This window comes from Rhinatrema bivittatum, chromosome 1, assembly GCF_901001135.1.
Source record: "Rhinatrema bivittatum chromosome 1, aRhiBiv1.1, whole genome shotgun sequence".
Taxonomy (NCBI): domain Eukaryota; kingdom Metazoa; phylum Chordata; class Amphibia; order Gymnophiona; family Rhinatrematidae; genus Rhinatrema; species Rhinatrema bivittatum.
In genome coordinates, this window is record NC_042615.1 from 227,654,641 (window position 1) to 227,675,308 (window position 20,668).

The window sequence follows — 20,668 nt, forward strand, 5'->3', positions numbered from 1 at the left end:
TAATATGCATGTTAACCATGATTTGAATTGTGTGAAATATTTTGTTTCAGTGTCTGCTAGTGATATACTGAAATTAATTCATGAGCCCACTCATAAGACAAGGCCTATATTCTGGAGCTAGTTTTTTTATTTTTTTTTTTAATCAAGAACTGTTCTGTTTGCAAAATGATATATGCCTAGAGGCAGTAAACCAGTCCTATGATCTGATCATTATGTTTTTAGTTCTGTTAAACTACCATATTAATAAAAATAAAGTCAGAAAGGTAAAACAGCAAGTAATAAGCCACAGATGTTGAGAAATTTCATAGGGACTAATTAGAAATTAATAAAAGCCTTGATTATGGCCCAACTGACGCCACAGGTTGAGTGATATGGGATTCAGCTCTTGTAACAGCCTACAATAAACGTATCCTATAAGGAGATCTAAAATGAGAACAAGAGAAAAGCCCCATGATTTAATCACAATTTAGTGTCTGTTAAGCAAGGTTTAAGGAGAACGGAAAAAAGGTAGAGAAAGTGCAAAAAGTTTGAAGCAACGGAAAAATATCTGAATTGCTTAAAAAGTTATAATGCACTGGTACAGGAAGTTAGAAGCTAATTTGTTCTGAATAATAAATCTGCCTGAATTAACCAAGAGAATTGTTTTATACAGTAAAAAAGTTGAGTGCGCCACAGAGGTTAGGTACTGATATGTCCAATTGTGAAACAATAGCACAGTATTTCCAGAGTCAAGTTAATGATTTTCATGTCATGCTAAAATAAAAAAATATTTAGAAGGTTGTAGCCTAGTAATGAGAGCAGTGGACTATAAATTAGGGAAGCCAGTGTTCAAATCCTGCTGCCATGCCTTGTGATCATGAGTAAGTCTCTTCACCCTTCATTGCCTCAGGTACAAACTTACTGGGTGATTCATCAAGCCGTAGTAGTGCTCTAACACATGTTAAGCAGTGTATATCACATGACAGAGCACTATCGCGGCAATATCACACAATTTAATGCATGGCCAAACCCAGGTTGTCTCCCCTATTACAATGACCTTATTTGCATGTGATTTGAATTTATGAATAATGCAAATGCATTCAAAAGTGGTCATTAAAAGGCAATTTGCATTAATATTTTATCACAGCTGACCAAGCAAGTGACAAATGTGATGTGAGAGCTTTGGGACCCTAACGTCCCGAAGCTCCTACGTTACATTTAAAGGATCCCTTTCTTCACAAGAACAAAAATTGGAGATTGGAAGATCCAAACCCCTTGGTGTAAGTGCAGGAGAAAATATACATTTTTTTTCTAGTTTTCAACTGTATATAGAGTCTGGCTTCTCATGGTTTCCATTACTGTTATATATAATCTGTAGTCAACTGTTTTGTATATAGTGAAGGTCTTTATTTTGTAAATGAACAAAGCTGAGGTATTCTGCTAGCTTGAAGGTATTTATAGTTCTTGTGTTTATTCTATTTTCCCAACAGGAAGTGTATTGGTGTTGCAGGGCCCGATATATTTGCATTGCTGCCTTTTCATTAGGTAGGGTTGCTGCTGTTGGAGTCTTGTTACTGTTGCTATGGTATGGCAGATTTGCTACATATGTCCTATTTTGTTTTTGCAGGATTTTGAATTTGTTCACAATATGCCTAGCAGTGGAATGAGTTTGAGTTACTGTTTCTTAGATGACACTACACATACTTTCTTTTGTATTGTGAGGTATATTGGGAAATATCCTGCTCTGCCCCCTTGTTGGAGGTGTGAGTGTATTGGGAGATGGGAATTCTGTGGATACAGAGGATATATTTATAGAACTAGAGATACAGAATTTATACTAGGTTTGTCTTGCACAAAATGACAAGAAGGAACCTCATTCTTAAGCCAGGGTATATTGGATATGATCTCTGCTAGAGCTCTTCTTAATATTTGCATTGTGCCAAACAGCTTCTTTCTGAAGCTTGTATGGTATAACATATAAAAGTAATCAAAAAATAAAAAAGCAAAACACCTCTCCGATTAATGTCACAAAACAAAAAGAGAGGGAAAAGAATAACTATCCAATTATGTAAATCTAACAAAACAAATAGATTATTTAAAGAACACTTTTTCTATGAAAGCAAATGACAATATCATAAATGATCGCTTTGAAATTTCAGTCTGCAGCCTCTCGCCGCACAATGGGCCGCAAGCTGTAATCAGCCTATAAAGCGGTGTGTTATGTTTAATCATTTATTGTCATATTGCTAGAAGTAATTACTAAATTTTTATTTATCACAACATTTTTTTTTATATAAACCAATTGTTAACCAATCATTTAAACCACCAAACAAATTGTTCAAACAAATTCTTGAAAGCGTGCTATAAGTCCCACATTTAAACTACCTCAAAAAACGTTAAAATTTCCACATTGAAAAATGTTGGAAAAACGAATACTTAGCCACTTAGTAAGATGTAGCCAAAAAGGCTCATAGAATGCAGTTCAAAATTTTTCATTCAAGATCTTGAATCTTGAATGAAAATCTTGAATGAAATCTTGAATGAATGAAAAATTTTGAACTGCATTCTATGAGCCTTTTTGGCTACATCTTACTAAGTGGCTAAGTATTCGTTTTTCCAACATTTTTCAATGTGGAAATTTTAACGTTTTTTGAGGTAGTTTAAATGTGGGAATTATAGCACGCTTTCAAGAATTTGTTTGAACAATTTGTTTGGTGGTTTAAATGATTGGTTAACAATTGGTTTATATAAAAAATTTTTTTGTGATAAATAAAAATTTAGTAATTACTTCTAGCAATATGACAATAAATGATTAAACATAACACACCGCTTTATAGGCTGATTACAGCTTGCGGCCCATTGTGCGGCGAGAGGCTGCAAACTGAAATTTCAAAGCGATCATTTATGATATTGTCATTTGCTTTCATAGAAAAAGTGTTCTTTAAATAATCTATTTGTTTTGTTAGATTTACATAATTGGATAGTTATCCTTTTCCCTCTCTTTTTGTTTTGTGACATAACATATAAAAGTAACATATCAAGATGAGTTTGGAAGTTCTTAGTCTCTGATTCTTGGTACATGAGAATAGTTGTTTGATGACACATTAGTAATGCTGTTTTTGTCATATTCTCCTTTACCACTTGTCTGGTTTTCTAGCATCAAGCTTTTTATTGGTTAACCTGGGAATTAATTATATTCTAAGATTTACACAAAAAAAATATGTAAGAAAAAATGGCATTAACTGTAAAGTAAGAAATTGGCAGTGGGCAACAGGGGTGGAGCTTGGTTAATTTGCATGCCCCTCCCAACCAAAAAAGGCATTCTGCTGTCCCTGGATTATTTCATCTATGCCAATAACAGTTTGTGATATCTTGTGAAACTATGGGAGGACTCCAGATCACTTAAGTTGTCCACTGTATGAAAGTCATAAATGAGTGGATGTATGAGAACATGGTATTAAATTTGGAAAAGACAAATATTATGAATTGCTAAAGGTGATCCTGTCAATTTAAATCACTTAATAACTATAGGGAATAACAATATTCCGACAGAAAAGGAAGGATGGGAATAAGGAATCCCGATTTTCCATGAAAAATCATATAGGACTAGTTAAAGTGCCAAGTTTTAAACTGACAATGGTCAGACATTTACGATATTACACTTCTGAAGGGGATATTCGGGCTGTTGTACAGGCTATAGTTTTGAGTAAAGATTGATTTTTGTAATTCACTGTATTTGAGTATACCTAAAGTATTAAGGGAGTTACAATTGGTCCAAAACTCAGCAGCAAAAGTGATAACAGGGGCCTGATATAGCAAAAGTATTAATACTAAGGTGAAGAAGCTCAGAGACTAATTTAAAGTTTTGATGCTAAACCACACAATTAGTATACAGAGGCGCTCCCAATGGTCTAAGTGATTTTTTTTTTAAGCTCTATACTGCTTCCTGGGAGCTATGCTCAAGGAATCAAAATCTTTTGGTGGTCCTGAAAATCTGAGATTGTAGACTGCAAAAACCTATAAGAGAATTCTCATATACTGGGCCAGCATTGTGGAATACCCTTCCAAATGAGTTGCAAACTGAAATGGATTTAAAATTTGGAAAGAAATGAAAAACTAATAAGTCCATATTCAGAAACAGTCCGGCTAGGAAAATTAGCCAGATAAACGTATCCAGCTAACTTTGGAGGTATATTCAATAGTGAATCTGCAGTATCTTAAAGTTAGCTGGCTAATTATAGTTTCCTAACTTTAGGACAGGTCTTTGGCCCGACCAGACTTAGCTGGCTAAGTCATCTAGCTAACTGAATATCGGAGTTAGCTGGCTAACTTAACCAGCTAACTCAGCTCCTCCCAGTTATGCCCCTGGAATTATCCTAACTTGCCCCTATATTCATCAAAATGCTATGATGACACACAGATAACGCCTGCGGTAAGAAAAATGATGGTAATTTTAGAATTACTGCACCACGCGCTAGCATTGTGCTTCACATAGGTAGTATCGCAGAGTGCGGTAAAGTTTTCGCCCCCGCAAATTGCCCAGACAGATAGCTATTACATCATTTGGAGTGAGGAAAGTCTCACAAAGATGATATTTCTATAGTGTTCTCTTGCCCTAGCTTGATGGAATCTAGAACAGGGTACTATCAAGCTAGGGCGAGACAACATAGTAGAAATCTCAATTTTGTGAGACTTCCCTCACTCCAAATGACGTCAAATCTTCACAGAGGTGTACTGTGCTGTTCGTACGTCTCACTCTGCATGTAAAACTGGCCCCTAAACAACTCCAACACCTCACCTCGAGCTATTAGCTGGCCCTCCTATAGAGATATAAATAGTTGAATATTGTGAAGGCCTCCCCAGAGGTTCTCTCTCTCTCTCTACTCCACTCCACTCTTCTCCCCACCCAGAAATGGCCAAAATGCAATTTATAATCTTTAATGCAATATGTGTTACGGCCATTTCGGGCATATTGCACAGCTTAACACCAGGAAAAAAGGTGTAGTTATTTTCGGCGTTAAAACCGTGCAATAGCATGCGTTATGCTATTGCATGGTGCGATATCACCTCTCATTTTAATTAATCCCGCCCAAACCCCTCCCCAATCCCGCTCCTTCAAAAAAATTTGTATTCGCGCCATGCGGTAACACAATTATCATGTGCGATAACGCTATAATGCATTTTGATGAATAACCCTGTTAATTGGCTAAATTCTAGCTGGTTATTTTACTAGCTGGCTAGATTTTAGCTGGATAAGTGCCTAAATATTCATTTAGCCAGCTAAAAAGAAAATGTGTTCTTATCTGACAATTTTCATTCCTGCAGTACCACAGATCAGTCCACACAAGTGGGTTCTGCATCCTTACCAGCAGATGGAGGCAGAGAACAATTCTTTGAGGCACTGCTACATAAACAAGAGTTCAGACAGTCCCTCAGTATTGTCCTGTACCTAAGCCAATATGTTCAAATTAACAAACCCTAAGCAAATTAAAGGCGAGGAGAGAATAAACTTGGCGTCCCCTAAAACCTGAAGTCTTTGCACCAAAAACCTAGGAACATATTAACTTATGTACACTTTCAGTAACTCTGCATGCCTACATCATGTCCCCAAAACATCCAGAAGCGAGGGAGTCTTTCGAAATAATGGCATGGGTCTCTGGACTGACCTGTGGTACTACAGGAATGAAAATTATCAGGTAAGAACAAATTTTCCTTTCCTGTTTCGTACCCCAGATCAGTCTAGACAACTGGAATGTACCCAAGCTCCCCTATACCAGACAGGAGCCCGAAAGTCCTGCGTGCAACACACTCTCCCCAAAAGTCGCCTTGTCTAGTGCCTGCACATCCAGGCGGTAATGTTTGGTTAAAGTGTGAAGAGAAGACCATGTTGCCACCCAACAAATCTCTTGCAGAAGTAACAATTGTCATTCTGCCCAGAAAGTTGCTTGCACCCTAGTAGAATGTGCTCGCAACTCTTCTGGGGCTAAACGACCCTTACATATGTAAGCTGAACTTATAACCTCTCTCAGGCACCTCACGATCGTGCCCCTGGAAGCTTTATCTCCCTTCTTTGTTCCACTAAAAAGGACAAACAGATGATCCGACCTCTGAAAGGCATTTGTCAACTTGAGATATCGCAAAAGCACTCGTCGCACATCCAAGAGATGTAGCTCCTTGATCAGTCAGAGACAAATTCAGAAAAGCAGGAAGTTCAAATGTCTGGTTAAGATGGAAAGACTAAACCACCTTTGGCAAAAAGGAAAAGACCATACACAATGGCACCCCATCCTCTGAAATCCTCAAAAAAAGATCTCTACATGACAGCGCCTGTAGCGCTGATATCCTTCTGGCTGAGCAGATAGCCACCAAGAAAACAGACTTCAATGTTAGAGCCTTCAAGGTTGCCCTTCTAACCGGCTCAAAGGGAGGACCACACAGAGCTCTAAGAACCACGCCGGACACACCTTTCGGACTGGAGGACGCAGATGTTTCGCCCCTTTCAGGAAATGCACCACATTCGGATGAGCCACCAACGAACTTCCATGCACCTTACCTAGGAGAGACCCTAAGGCTGCCACCAGAACCTGGAGGGAATTATAGGCCAAGCCCTTAGACAGACCACTTTGCAAAAAGTATAAAACTTGCATAACCTACACCCTTAACGATTGTAACCTATTCTGCAAGCAGCACACTTCAAACACCCTCCAAACTCCTAAATAAGCCAGAGACATGGAGATCCTTCGCACTTGCAACAATGCAGTAATCATTGATTCCGAATACTCTTTAATGCAGAGACACCTCCTCTCAAAAGCCAAGCTGCTAGACAGAAGTGATCCTCCTAGTCTGAAAATATGGGTCCCTGCCACAACAAACCTGGCAGATGTGCTAGACGCACGGGCCATTCTACCGCTAGATAAACCAGGTCTGCAAACCACAGCTGGCGTGGTCACATGGGTGCATGCGAGGATGACTGCCGTGTCTGTGCTTGGCCCGGTCTTTCTCCAGTGCTGAGGTGATGATCTGGATACTTTGGACCAACCCGATGATGAAGAGGGCCTATTCCCTGAGCCCTTCTCTTCATGAGGAGGAGCCAAATGGGACATGGAGGGTGATGGTGTGTCTCAAGTGTCTTTGCGGCCCTTTGGTGTTGAGGCTGCCAATACCAGAGTCGATGGAGCATACCTTTTGGCACCAAAAAGCTGCTCCATCTTGCCCAGCCAGGAATGATGGCCCTTAGGGGTCATCTGAGTGCAGTTGGGGCACCTGCTGACATGGTGGAAGGCTCCCAGGCAGAAGATGTAGACTTTGTGCGGATCCGTGAGAAACATGGCCCGTGGGCACTGGGAGCATTTGCGAAAACCGGACGACACCATAAAAGTAAGCTGGCGAGTAGTCGATAGCTGGCAGCCACTGGGTGCGACACGCTTGGGAATCAACCACAAAGAACGAGGAAAACACACCTACCAAGATCCTGGGAGAATCAATAACTAAGTGGGATCTTCATGGAGAAGATCAGAGGAAAAAAATCCTCGACGGAGTAAGTTTTAGAAAACATTTTGGAGATAGCTCTGAGGACCGAGAGGAGACTGCTTCTCGGAAAAAACGAGACTGAAGAGGATTCCTGCGTGGCCGCACAGACAGTGGCATGCTGGGCATGCTCAGTGTGCCAGTCAAAGTTTCTAGAAACTTTGACAAAAGTTTTCTGTGCCGGGCTCCATCTGATGATGTCGCCTATCTGTGAGGACTACCATCCTGCTTGCCCTAGGAGAAAAAAAAATCCTCTGTTCTCCATACCTGGGAAACTTTGATTTCCAGGTGCCCTGAGATAGTTGCGGATTAGCCAGAGGAAGGGTGGTTGTGCACAAACCACCTTCTCTCTTTCATATACATACACACATATGCTCACTCACCCACAACACAGTGGTAGCAACTTCTTTCAGTCCCGCAGCTGATACAACTCTTTATTCGGGCCACATAGCAGATGTTGCTCTCACTCTTTCTGGCAGTGGCAAAGGCATTGCCTTCTTCCCATCCATACAATATTTCCTCATTTGGGCCCATGTGGGCAGCAAGGCGGTGATACTACTGTTGTGCTACCTCCAGAACTGTGGTGATCTAGGTCACGGTGGGCAAACTATGGCCCAAACCCAGCCTGACAACAGATTTTTTCCAATCTTCCTCCTCCTCAATTTGCCCCATTAAATTTGGCCCTCTGGCACTTTTGATGTAATCAACAATGGCCTGACATTGAAGGCTTTTATTGACTACATTGACCTGGATGTCAGTGGTCGGACATGAGAGCACCCTCAGAAGGAGCAGTGGGGCAGGAAGCATCGCCCAGCAGTAGAGAAGCCCATGTGGCCACCTGTGAACTCCATCCCACTGGCGGCAAAGAAAAAGAAAGGTCGCCAGTGGACCCCATCCCACTGGTGGTGAACAAAGCAGAGTTGCTAAACCTGCAAGAGGTGTTTTCTAGGACAGCAGGATGTTAGTCCTCACACATGGGTGACATCATCGGATGGAGCTCAGCACGGAAAACTGACTGAGCATGCCCAGCATGATCTAATCCACGCATGGGCCCTCTTCAGTCTCATAACAAAATTACAATTAAAATGAAACAAAAAATAGGAGAAACCCAACTCCACGAGGTGACGGGTGGGTTTCATGAGGACTAACATCCTGCTGTCCTAGAACATCTGCTACAGGTAAGCAACTCTGCTTTCTCCTAGGACAAGCAGGATGGTAGTTTTCACACATAGATGAATCCCTAGCTACAGGCTGCTCCTCAACATAAAAGGGGATCCAAAGAGCACCAAGCAGGTGCCAATGGGCACAACAATCACAGTGCTATTGGTAACAGAGGGGGAGACAGCCTGAACCCAAACAATGGGCCCTAGGCCGGGCAGTTGGGTTGTACACCTTAAAGAGATTCCGAAAGACAGACTGGCCAAACTTCTCACATCGGCCATCCCTATCCCGAAAGTAGGGAAATGCGAATGTGGAGAGAACTCCACGTCGCAGCCTTGCAGATCTCCTCCATGGGAACTGCTTGCAACTGGGCCTCAGATGTTGCCATGGCTCTGACAGAATGAACCTTGACATGACTCCTAAGATGCAGTCCTACCTGGGCATAACAGGAGATGCAGTCTGTTAGCTAACTGGATAGTGTCTGTTTGGCTACGGCAACTCCCAATCTATTCCTATCAAAGGAAATCAAAAGTTGGGTGGACTGTCTATGGGCTTCTGTCCGTTCCGTTCTGCCTGGGAAAGAATGTTAGCAGGATGATTGAATGGTTAAGATGGAAATCAGTCACCACCTTAGGCAGGAACTTAGGGTGTATACGCAAGACCATCCTATCATGATAGAACTTAATATAAGGTGGATAAGTCACTAAGGCCTGGAACTCGCTGACCGTGCATGCTGAAGTGACCGCCACCAAAAATTAGACCTTCCAGGTCAGGTACGTCAGGTCACAGAAGCGCAGCAGCTCAAAAGGAGCTTTCATCAGCTGAGCTAACACCACATGCGGGAGGCCTTAGGGGAGGCTTCAATTGAAGCAGGCCCCACAAAGTGTATAACTACCGGCTGTACAGAGATGGGTGTGCCACCTACACCTTGGGTGGTATGCGCCAATTGCAATGAGATGAACTCAGAGTTGATTTTCAAGTCAGCCTCCGATAGGTGCAGAAAGCAGTCAAGCAGTTTTTGCATAGGACAGGAGAACAGATCTAGGGTCTTCTGCTCACACTACGTAGAAAACCTCTACTTCAGTCTGTAGGACTTTCTAGTGAAAGGCTTTGTGGAAGCCACCAAGACCAGAGACACATCTTCAGAAAGATCGAGCAGCTGCAGGATTAACTTCTCAACATCCAGGCAGTAAGCGACAGGGACTGGAGGTTGGGATGCTGCACCCTGCCCTGATCTTGCAAGATGAGATCTGTGGAAGTTCCCACGCTGATCAGTTTCTGAATGGACAACTCCCAAAGGAGTGGAAACCAAATCTATCGCGGACAATGAGGGGCTATGAGGATCATAGTCCTCCAATCCTCACGAAGCTTCAAGAATGTCTTTTGACTAGAGGAATCTGAGGATACACGTACAGCTCCAATGTCGGGCAAAGACATCCAAGGCTGGTTTGTCTGACCTGTAACAAGGAGGAGATCTGAGTCACCTTCCTGTCGCAGAGGTCACGAACAAGTTCACATCCGGGCTTCCCCAGAGGCAGAAGATTTGGTTTGCTACCCCCGGTCCAGACTCATGGGGTTTGAAGGCACAACTCAATCTGTATGCTATCACATTCTTCCTTCCGACCAGATACAAGGCTCCGAGTACCATCCTGTGGGACAGGGCCCAGGACCAGATCTGGATTGCTTACCAGTATAGGAGGTACGACCCTGTGCCTCCCTGCTTGTTGACATACCACATAGCAACTTGGCTGTCTGTACAGTGAGTAGAATCCACGCCCTCTTTGCCCTGGTGGGACAGGCTTGACTGCTCTGGCCGTTAAGAGTGCAGAGCGCTCCTGAAGTAGTACCTCCTGATGCGCTATTGGCCCCCCAAAACGGGCACGGGGGGGGGGGGGGGGCAGTTGGTGGGACACCCCATAGGTTTAATTGATACCCTTGACGGACTATGGACAAGATCCACTGATCTGAGGTTATACTGGGCCACCGATCCGCAAAGAACTGTAGCTTGCCCCCCTCACCCCCCCACTGGGGAGTCAGCGTCTTGGATACAGAGGTGGCTGGCTTATACTCCCTATGATCCAGTCAAAACCCCATCCCAGGATTTAGCTGGGGAGCTGTCTGTTGCCTGGGATAACACAGTGACCTTAGCCTCTGCGAACAGAAGCGAGGGACCGGAGGATAGTTCTTCCTCTGGCAGTATAAAGTCTTCCTCGACCCTGTCTCATGGACACTCCTGGCTGAGGAGGGTGGGTCTGAAGTGCTGATGAAATGTTGTTGGAGGGTCTCATGGTGATCCTGTAATTAGGTCACCACATCCCCCACCTTAAATCCAAAGAAATTCTCTTCTGTGCAGGCAGGTCACTGAGTCTTTCCTGTACCTCTGGTCGGAGATCCGAGAGGCACAGAGGCGTGGGTCCGAGAGCGCTTGGCCTTCTTGAGAGCGGATTTGACAACTACCAACTGGTGTGACAGTTGACACTTCTTGAATCCGGTAACCAGTTAGATGAGGTAAATCCCATCCGCCTTCCTACTGATAGGAGGTACTGTGAGGGGGTGCTCCCAGATCTTCAGTAGAAACTTCCTAAAGATCTCATGCACTGGGAGTGCCACGATTTCTTTAGGGGCCTCCATGAACTAGAGAATTTCCAGCATCTTATGCCTGCCACCTTCCTCAGTCATTAACTGAAAAGTGATGGCTTCCATCATTGCCTGTACAAAACCTGTGAAAGTCAGGTCCTCTGGGGGACCCACTTCCGCTCATCTGCAGGACACTGTTCTATAGGGAGGAATCTCCGAGTACTTGGAGGATTCCACAGTGTTATCCCCCCCCCCCCCCCAGGTCATATGGGGCTTCACCCTGACTGTAGTCCACAGGGGATGGAGCCCTGGGTGTTTGGCCTTCGTCCAGAGGCATGGGCATCGGTAGCACAGGTGATGGCCCCAGCAAAGCTAGATGGGGGACTGCAGGCTTCTGTCTCTCTGCTGGCCTCGATGGAGCTTCCTCCTCAGAGGAACCGGCAGCAAGCACCGTATCGGTCGGGGGAAGCACTGGTGGCCTCAAAGGACCGGCGTCAACTGGGTCGGTAACACACCGATAAGCACGTTGAGCCATTTCAGCAGCGGTTCCAGCAGGTCGAGTGTCAACACCCGTTGGTGCTGCCTGTTTGATGCCCTTTAAAGCCTGCTGCAGCGCCACCTGGACCCTGCGCTCCAGCTCCTCCTCGAAAGTTGCTGATGCCAAAACCGACTGGGAAGCAGGAGTGGTGGTCAAATGGAGAAATTACTTACCTGATAATTTTGTTTTCCTTAGTGTAGACAGATGGACTCAGGACCAATGGGTATAGTGTACTCCTGATATAGCAGTTGGAGACGGATCAGATTTCAATCTGACGTCAGTCCTAGTACATATACCCCAGCAGGAAGTGCTGCTCTTCAGTATTCTCCTCGAAAAGCAATGGTGGATATATATGTGACTGAATAACTTGTATAACTTGATTAACTTGAACTGGTTGAATTGGTTATAGCTGGAGACCACCAGTGCCCTCAACCAAGAAACGTCGACACCCGGTGGGATGGGTGTCCTAATTGGAAGGAAAGCTTGGCTTACCTGTGAATAACTTGTTCTCGGGGATGTCGCCCGAGAATTCCATGAATGATGGCAGCCGCGGGTGGGATGCTGAGTCCATCTGTTTACACTAAGGAAAACAAAATTATCAGGTAAGTAATTTCTCCATTTCCTAGTGTGTAGCAGATGGACTCAGGACCAATGGGATGTATAAAAGCTACTCCCGAACCGGGTGGGAGGTTGCCCGAGGCCCACTTAGTACTGCCCTTGCAAATGCTGTTTCCTCTCGAGCCTGAACATCCAGGCGGTAGAACCTGGAGAAGGTGTGGATGGAGGACCATGTCGCCGCCCAACAGATCTCGGCGGGTGACAGCATCTTGTTTTTCGCCCAGGACACTGCCTGGGCTCTAGTGGAATGGGCCTTGACTTGCAAAGGCGGTGGCTTGCCTGCTTCTACGTAGGCCGCCTTGATACCTTCTTTGATCCAGTGGGCTATGGTTGCTCGTGAGGCCGCTTCCCCTTGCTTCTTCCCACTGTGAAGGACGAATAGATGGTCCGTCTTTCGTACGAATTCTGAGCTTTCCAGGTATCGGACTAGGAGTCTGCAGACGTTGAGGTGGCGCAGGCGGCGAGATTCTTCCGAATTCTTATGCTCATCTGGCGATGGTAGAGAGATGGTTTGGTTGAGATGGAAGTGAGAAACTACTTTGGGGAGGAAGGACGGGACCGTGCGTAACTGGATGGTTCCCGGGGAGAGTCTGAGGAACGGCTCTCGGCATGACAGTGCTTGTAGCTCGGAGATACGACGGGCCGAACAGACTGCCACCAGGAAAGCTGTTTTCAATGTTAATAGTCGGAAGGACAGGCCGCGGAGAGGTCTGAAGGAGGTTCCTGCTAAGAAGTCTAGAACCAGGTTGAGAATCCATAGAGGCACCGGTCACTTTAGGGGTGGTCGGATCTGCTTGATTCCCTTCAGGAAGTGGGAGACATCCGGGTGAGAGGCTAGGCTATCGTCCTCACTCTTGGTTCCGTAGCATGACAATGCGGCCACCTGTACCTTGATGGAGTTGAGAGACAATCCCTTCTGTAGGCCGTTCTGTAGGAATTCCAAAATCGCGGGAATTTTGACTAAGCGTGGGATGATGTCGTGGTCCTCACACAAGGCTTTGAATACTCTCCAAATCCTTATGTATGTTAGGGATGTGGAGAACTTGCGTGCTCGGAGCAGGGTGTCAATTACTGCCCCCGAGTATCCGCTCTTCCTCAGGCGAGTCCTCTCAATGGCCAGGCCCGTAAGAGAGAATCGAGCTGGGTCCTCGTGGAGGATCAGCCCTTGTTGGAGCAGATCCCTGTCTGGCGGTATCGGGAGAGGGCTCCCTGTCAGTAGCCTTCTTGGCCAGTCCAGGGCCAATAGAAGTACTGGTCCCTTGTGGTGTTCTAACTTGTGGATGATTGCGCCCAATAGGGGCCACGGTGGGAAGGCGTATAATAGGTTTCCTGCGGCCAGGTCTGTACCAGGCATCGATTCCCTGGGACTGAGGTTCCCGTCTGCAGCTGAAGAAGCTGGGCACTTGGGCATTGGACTGGTTTGCCAGAAGGTCCATAGTTGGTGTTCACCAACGGCTTACTATCAACTGGAATGCTGTGGTTGACTGTCTCCATCCTCTGGGTCTAGATTTTCTCTGCTGAAGTAATCCGCAGCGACCCGCGTTTGATGAATTCACGTGAAAACTCGAAAAGGACAGTGGAAAAAAAAGTTTTCAAAGGCAATAGCATGGAATAGGGTATGCTGAGTCAAAGTTCCAGAAACTTTGACAATTTTTCCATGCCAGGCTCCATCTGATGATGTCACCCATGTGTGAGGACTACTATCCTGCATGTCCTAGGAGAAAGGAAGAGGCTGCCGGTGGACCCCATCCCACCAGTGGCAAAGAAAGGAAGAGACCTGTCTCTTCAGTTCGCCCAGCAGTGCAGAAGCTGCATGTCTACATCGCCTGGCAAACTGAGTCTATCTCGCGGCAGCGCTTTCCCTGTGCTAAGCTCACGATACATGAGATCAACATGGGGAAAGTGCTAAACCTATGAATTATCAATACCGTGTGGCCTGCAAAGAGGAGCAGCAGCATAGTGGGCTTGGATGATGGATCGGCTCCTCTCTGGCATGCAGCGGTGGCGACAGCACTAGCAGAGGAGCAAGGGAGGCTCTGAGGTTGCCAAGAGAGCGAGAGCAAGCAAGAGAATGAATGGATGCCTGCCTGGGGGTCTGTGTGTGTATAACAATGAATGGGTGCCCGCCTAGGTGTGTGTGGGGGTATGTGTGAAACAATGAATGGGTTCCCGCCTGGGGGTCTGGTGGTGTGTGTTTGTGTGAGAGAATATGAACGGGAGGTTGCCTGGGATGTGTGTATGTGTGAGGGAGCCAGTGAGAGTGAGTACAAGTGTGTGTGTCAGGAGCCAATAAGAAAGAGTGTGTGTATGTGTGCATAAGCGAGGGAGTCAGTGACAGTAAGTGGATGTTTTTATGTATATGGGTGGGTGAGAGCAATGTGTATGGGTAAGAGCACATAGTGTGTATAAGTGAGAGAATGTAGATATGGGTGGGTGAGAGAGCACTGTGAGTATGGGTGAGGGAGAGCATGTGTGAATGTGTGTGCGTAAAAGAAAGAGCATGTGTGCGTTACACCACCCCCCCCGCCTGCTAATCCCATGACAATCTCAGGGCATCTGTAAATCAAATGCTTCCAAGTATGGAGAACGAGGAATTTTTAAAAATCCTTACTGGTTTTAATTATTGGGTATTATTTGATGTGTGTTTTAAAATATTTTATGGGTGTTTTGTTAATTGTGTTGAATTTTTTTTTTATACTGGTAAGGTTGCTGTTTTGGTCCTCTGACTGTAGAGTATAATTGCCAGTATAATTGCGCCTCCCCCACCCCCATTCACAGAGTTCTATGGGGGACCCCCCACCCGCTCACAAAGTTGTAAGGGAAACTCCGGTCCTCGGCTCTGATAAGCACCAGTAATGTGGCCCTCTCAAAAAAAAAAAAAAAGTTTGCCTAACCCTGCTCTAGGTGGCTGCTTAGTCCACCTAGTGCTTCTACCAGCCCTGAGTACAAGGCTGCACTGATGCTAAGTGATAAAGAAGTACACGATAGGATTTGGCATATAATTCATATTTGATGTATTTTCAGTAATTAAGTAAAATCCTCTTTGAGGTCCAGAAAACCTAGCCAGCCTTAGATTTAAGATGTTATAAGTGTTTACGTGAAGCCATTCTGAAATTTCTCATTTATGATGAAAAGATTAAGGTCTATTAGTCTAGAATGAGATGGCATACCCTAGTTTAGTCATTTTCAAACCAGTCCTCGGCAATGGACATTTAGGATATTCAATGCAGATATCCTGAAAACCTGAATAGCTGGGATTCCCTCTCAAAGCAGGTTTCGGAACCGCTGCCTTAGTTTTTTGGGTAGCAGGAAGTACTGAAAACTAAAATACCTGCTCCTCAGTTCTTGGTGAGCAGATGATCTGAAAATCTATTCTTGGGACTAATTTGGAGGATTTCCCACAAAATTATTTCTGTGGGCATCACTAAACAGTCCTGAACACCCAGTTACTAAAGGTGATAATTGAACAATGATTTCTGTGAAAAAAAATCTATTTATCTCCAAAATTGCTGGTTCAGAAGGGTCAGGGCTAGCATATTGGGTGCCAGCAATAATAGCAGCAGGGAGAGAGGGATTTTCAGCTATTATATAACCACAGCACCAACGGGGGGGAAAGGGGGGGGGGGCTAGGCTTACAGTGTACTTGTTACAGATTCCAAAAGGAAACAGTCTCTGGCTCCTCGCTAAGAACTGTCAATACAATGCTTGGAATATTTGAAGGGGGGAAGTTGTGCATAAAAATGTGGGGAAAATGTTAAAATAAAAAAACAAACCAGTGGGTATCTGCCCACTGTTCTTTTGTTATCTGATAGCACTACTACCAGCTTCCTAGTGGTAGTATTTGACAAAATAGTGTCTCAACATAAACCTTTGATTAAGAGATTGAGGCTTAATTATATTTGGGATGCAAAGCTGAAGCATGGCACAATCTGTCTATGAGGCAACATCTGTACTATCAAAAATCTTTTCTAGACTATGTTAAACTAGCAAGAAAGTGTTATTTAAGCATGTAAACATTTCTCACCATTACTTACCAAAAGGCCGTTTCTCCAGATCTAGACAAGAGAGATGGTAAGCCTTAGTACAAAACTTCCTATCACATATCACAAGTTCACCCCCATCACCACAACGGAAACAAACATCTTCAGATTCCTTCTTTCCTTCACTCTTTGCTTTGCGTTTCCTTGTTTTCTTTTTGGCCTTCTTGCATTTCTCATCTGTAGAATTAGTAGAGGAAGTCTACAAGTGAAAAGCACATGAACTTTACTACATCAATTTGACAGAGCTCTTGCTAGAAATAAAATTTAGATTTTCAAAGACTGTAAATAAATTACATATATAAAAAGAACATTTATATATTTTTTCCTGTGATAGACTAAGTATCCTTAAGTGTGAAGTCATTGCATATATGCTCCCCAGCCCAGGTTGGAGACATCTATTGTAAACAATTTGTTGACGGGGAATCTGGAAAAGTAACTTCAAGGCCAGACTGGAATGGGAGAGACAGCAAGACAGGGAGTCCCTGAGCTCTAGTATGATGCTGAAGATGGACTGCTGATGTCCTCAAGTGGCTTAATTATACTATGACTTCAAAGTCCATTAAGTTTGTCTAATATAAATATATATATATTTTAATTGTATTTCCATTCAGGCTTGTTGATGTTATAATATTTATTGGTTTTATGTAAAGTTTTATTTTATGTATTGTTTGGTTTTTTTTTATATTTTATTTTACTTATTTCAATATGTGTTTTATTATGTGTATCACCTAGTATTTTCTTCTAGGTGATTAAGAAATTTTTAATAAAGATAGATATGTAAACTTGCCATGGAAATGACCAACTATATAGTGCCATGAAGACCTACAGCCCCAGCCACATCCAATGCTATCATCTACTGACACCAAATGACTTTCTGTTTCATGGACACAAAGTCTTATCATGTTAATGGGGAAGGCTTTTGACAGGATAGTGTTTAGCAAAACCCAGATGAATTTCAATTGAGGTAATAGGTTTGGTTTTGGGTAATTATAATGAACTCTAATAACTCAGCACCCAGAGAGGGTTGCACAAGCATTTGTTCACATCTGTCACAGATGTACTCTTGCAGTGTTTCTACACAGGCTGGCGCCCTACTTGTCTAAGTAGGGTGCTAGCCTGTCTAGAAATGCTGTTAGTATAGCTGGGTTTAAAACAGTTTGGACAAGTTCCTGGAAGGAAAGTCCATAAACCATTATTAATGTGGTCTTGGAGAAATCCACTGCTTATCCCTGGCATAAGCAGCATAGAATCTATTGAGTTTTTGGGATCCTGCCAGGTACTTGTGACCTGGATTGGCCACTACTGGAAACAGAATACTGGGCTTGATGGACCTATGATCTGATCCAGTATGGCAAATCTTATTTCTTATGATTCAGAGAACATAGCTAGTCTCCTTTGTTTAGGAGGAGAATAATGGTTCCTAAAGAAATCTTGAGATTTTCTTTCATAGGTATGTGTTCAAAGCCTTTAAATCTAGGATTGGGCAAAATCATCCAGTTTTCTTCAGTACCAGTACTACTTGGAGTAAAATCCCACTCTTTCTTGTGGTGGGTGGGTTTGATAGCAAGAGGTCCATTTTCACTAACTCCAGGTAAGGAAGAGATTAAAAATGATCCCTTGGGTGGGCAGTATTTTCAATAGACAATCTGTAGCCTTCCTTTATAATCTAGAGAACCCAGTTGTCCAAAGTTATGAAGAGCCAATGTTTATATAAAACCGTAGCCTCCTTCAAACAGGTGAGTTGTCTAGTATGGAGACTGGCTATGAGCTCTTGGATTCAGTCAAAAACTAATTTGTTTTTTGACTGGGTTGCTATGTGGGGCTTAGAGCTTTTGCAGTTGCTTGGGCAAAGCCTCAAGCTCTTTGACAAAGGAAATCTCCTATGACTCTGCAGACCCAGTAGCCATGCATGCAAAAGATCATGCATGCTTTCACTTTGAAAATAGGTGGCAAATCCATGGGTAAGAAGTACATGTAACTTTTGTCCCAATACAGATGGTCTGAATATTGCCCTTTTAAGTGTCACATATAGCAACTAACTGAAGGGACTCTGCAGGAAAGTTCAGATGCCTAGAAAAGTTTTTCAAAACATGTGACAGTCATCCTGCTTATCCTCACATAAATTTAAAATTTAAACTATATTTACAAACACATTAAAAGCTTAAAGACAGAAACACTGCAAACACAGTTGTCTACCTTTATTAAATTGTCATGGAGCCAGTAATTTTTTTTTTAATTTGTTTTTACCATTTTGACAGAATTTATTAGAGCTTCATCTCTATCCTGTCACCTGAAACAAGGCAAGTAACACAAGTTATAAAAGAGTACTGTATGATCTCAGGTAGGCAGAATGGAGAAATTACTACTTACCTGATAATTTCCTTTCCTCTAAAGGCAGGCCAATCCACACCAATGGATTATGCATGCCTACCAACAGATGGAGATGGAGTAAATCTGACTCACTGATGTCACTGATATATAGCCCTGTTCCAACATCAGCCCGCCAATATCTCTAGAAAAGCCAAAACTGTGGAAAAAATAATTATACTTTAACATGATTAACAGTTAACCAACTCATGCTTCCAACCAACTGGGAAACACTGAGTTCAGCAAAAAATGTATCAACTAATCTTAGGGGCTGGTTATGTCACTTACCAGTCCTTCAAACAAATTAACAGAAATAACACTTCACATCATCCACATATAAAGGACAAACTGAAAGCAAGTAGGCAGCCCAGGATGGGTTCTAGATTGGCCTGCCTTCCTTAGAGGAAAAGAAATTATCAGGTAATTTCTCCTTCCTCTGCACTCAGGCAGGCCAGTCGACACCAGTGGGATGTACCAAAGCTACTCCCGAAAAGGGTGGGAGGCTGCTCGCAGTCCTATCAACACCATAAGTGTGAAAGCCTCATCCTCTTGAGTCCTAACATCCAAGCAGTAATGCTTGGAGAAATTGTGTAAAGAGGACCAAGTCATTGCTTGGCAAATCTCGACAGGAGACAACCAATGAAGCATCGCCCACAAAACGACTTAGCTCTGGAATGCGCCCTGACCTGTCTAGGTAATGAGACATCTGCATTCACATAGGCGGCCGAGATGACTTCTTTCACCTAACGGCTACAGTCACCTATGTTGCCGGTTCACCTTGTTTACCTCCACCATGGAGCACAAAGTCTATCAGATTTCCTGAAAGAGCAAGTAATCTTTAAGTACCACACCAGATGCCGCTTGACATTCAAGGTATGCAACAGACAATAATCACACTCATCTCTATCCCTGTCCACCATGGGGAGGGAAATAGATTGATTCAAATGAAACTCCAAAACCACTTTTTGCAAATGGAAGGTACAGTCCTAAGCTGTACCGCCCCCGGAGTCATTTGTAGAAACGGCTCACGGCAAGAAAGAGCTTGCAGCTCGGAGACCCGTTGTGCTGAACAGACTGCTACCAGAAAAGCTGTTTTCAAGATGAGCAGCCACAAAGTGACCATGCAGCAGCCGAAATTTAGAATCTGCCAAAACACGCAAGACCAGATTAAGGTCCCAAAGAGGCACCGGTAGCTGCAATGGAGGACATAGATGACCTCCCTTAAAAACCTGGACACATCTGGATGGGAAGACAAGGGTCCACCATTAACCCACTCCCTATAGCAAGCAAGAGCTGCTACCTGTACCTTCAGAGTGTTTAAGGCCAAGCCTTTAACCAAACTATTGTGCAAAATTCGAATATCAGTGGAATTTCAACTTTAAGAGGGCAAGAACCTTGCTCCTCACACCAGCTCTCGAAAATTCTCTCCAAACCTTAACATACACTAGAGATGTAAACAATTTCCTGGCCTGGAGCAAAGTGGAAATCATTGCAGAAGAATAACTATGCTTCAGCAACTAAGCCCTCTCAAGGGTCAAACCATAAGACGAAACTGACCCGAATTGTGTACTATGAGTCCCTGATGCAATAGATCATTCCTAAGTTTTAGTATGAGAGTACTGTCCACCAGTAGCCTCTGAAGATAGTCATACAACGGCCTCCAGGGCCAATTTGGAGCCACTAGAAGTACAGTTTCAGTCTGACTCCCAACCTTCTGAATGACCCTGCCTTTCATTGGCCATAGAGGGAAGGCATAACATACCCTGCTTCATGGCCAAACCTGAATGAATCAATGCCCTCCACTCTCAGATCCCTTCTGCGACTGAAAAACTGTAACTCCAGGTATGGGCAACTCCAGTGC

General features: G+C 43.8%; 1 protein-coding gene across 6 annotated transcripts in view; it reads right to left on the minus strand.

The window, feature by feature from the left end:
* NSD2 (nuclear receptor binding SET domain protein 2) overlaps positions 1-20,668 on the minus strand; it is a 467,195-nt gene that overhangs the window by 12,808 nt on the left and 433,719 nt on the right. For all 6 annotated transcript variants that reach the window (XM_029592506.1, XM_029592533.1, XM_029592496.1 and 3 more), the window contains exon 22: positions 16,435-16,639. In XM_029592506.1, coding sequence (XP_029448366.1) covers positions 16,435-16,639 — 205 coding nt within the window. The remainder of the gene's footprint in view (positions 1-16,434; positions 16,640-20,668) is intronic.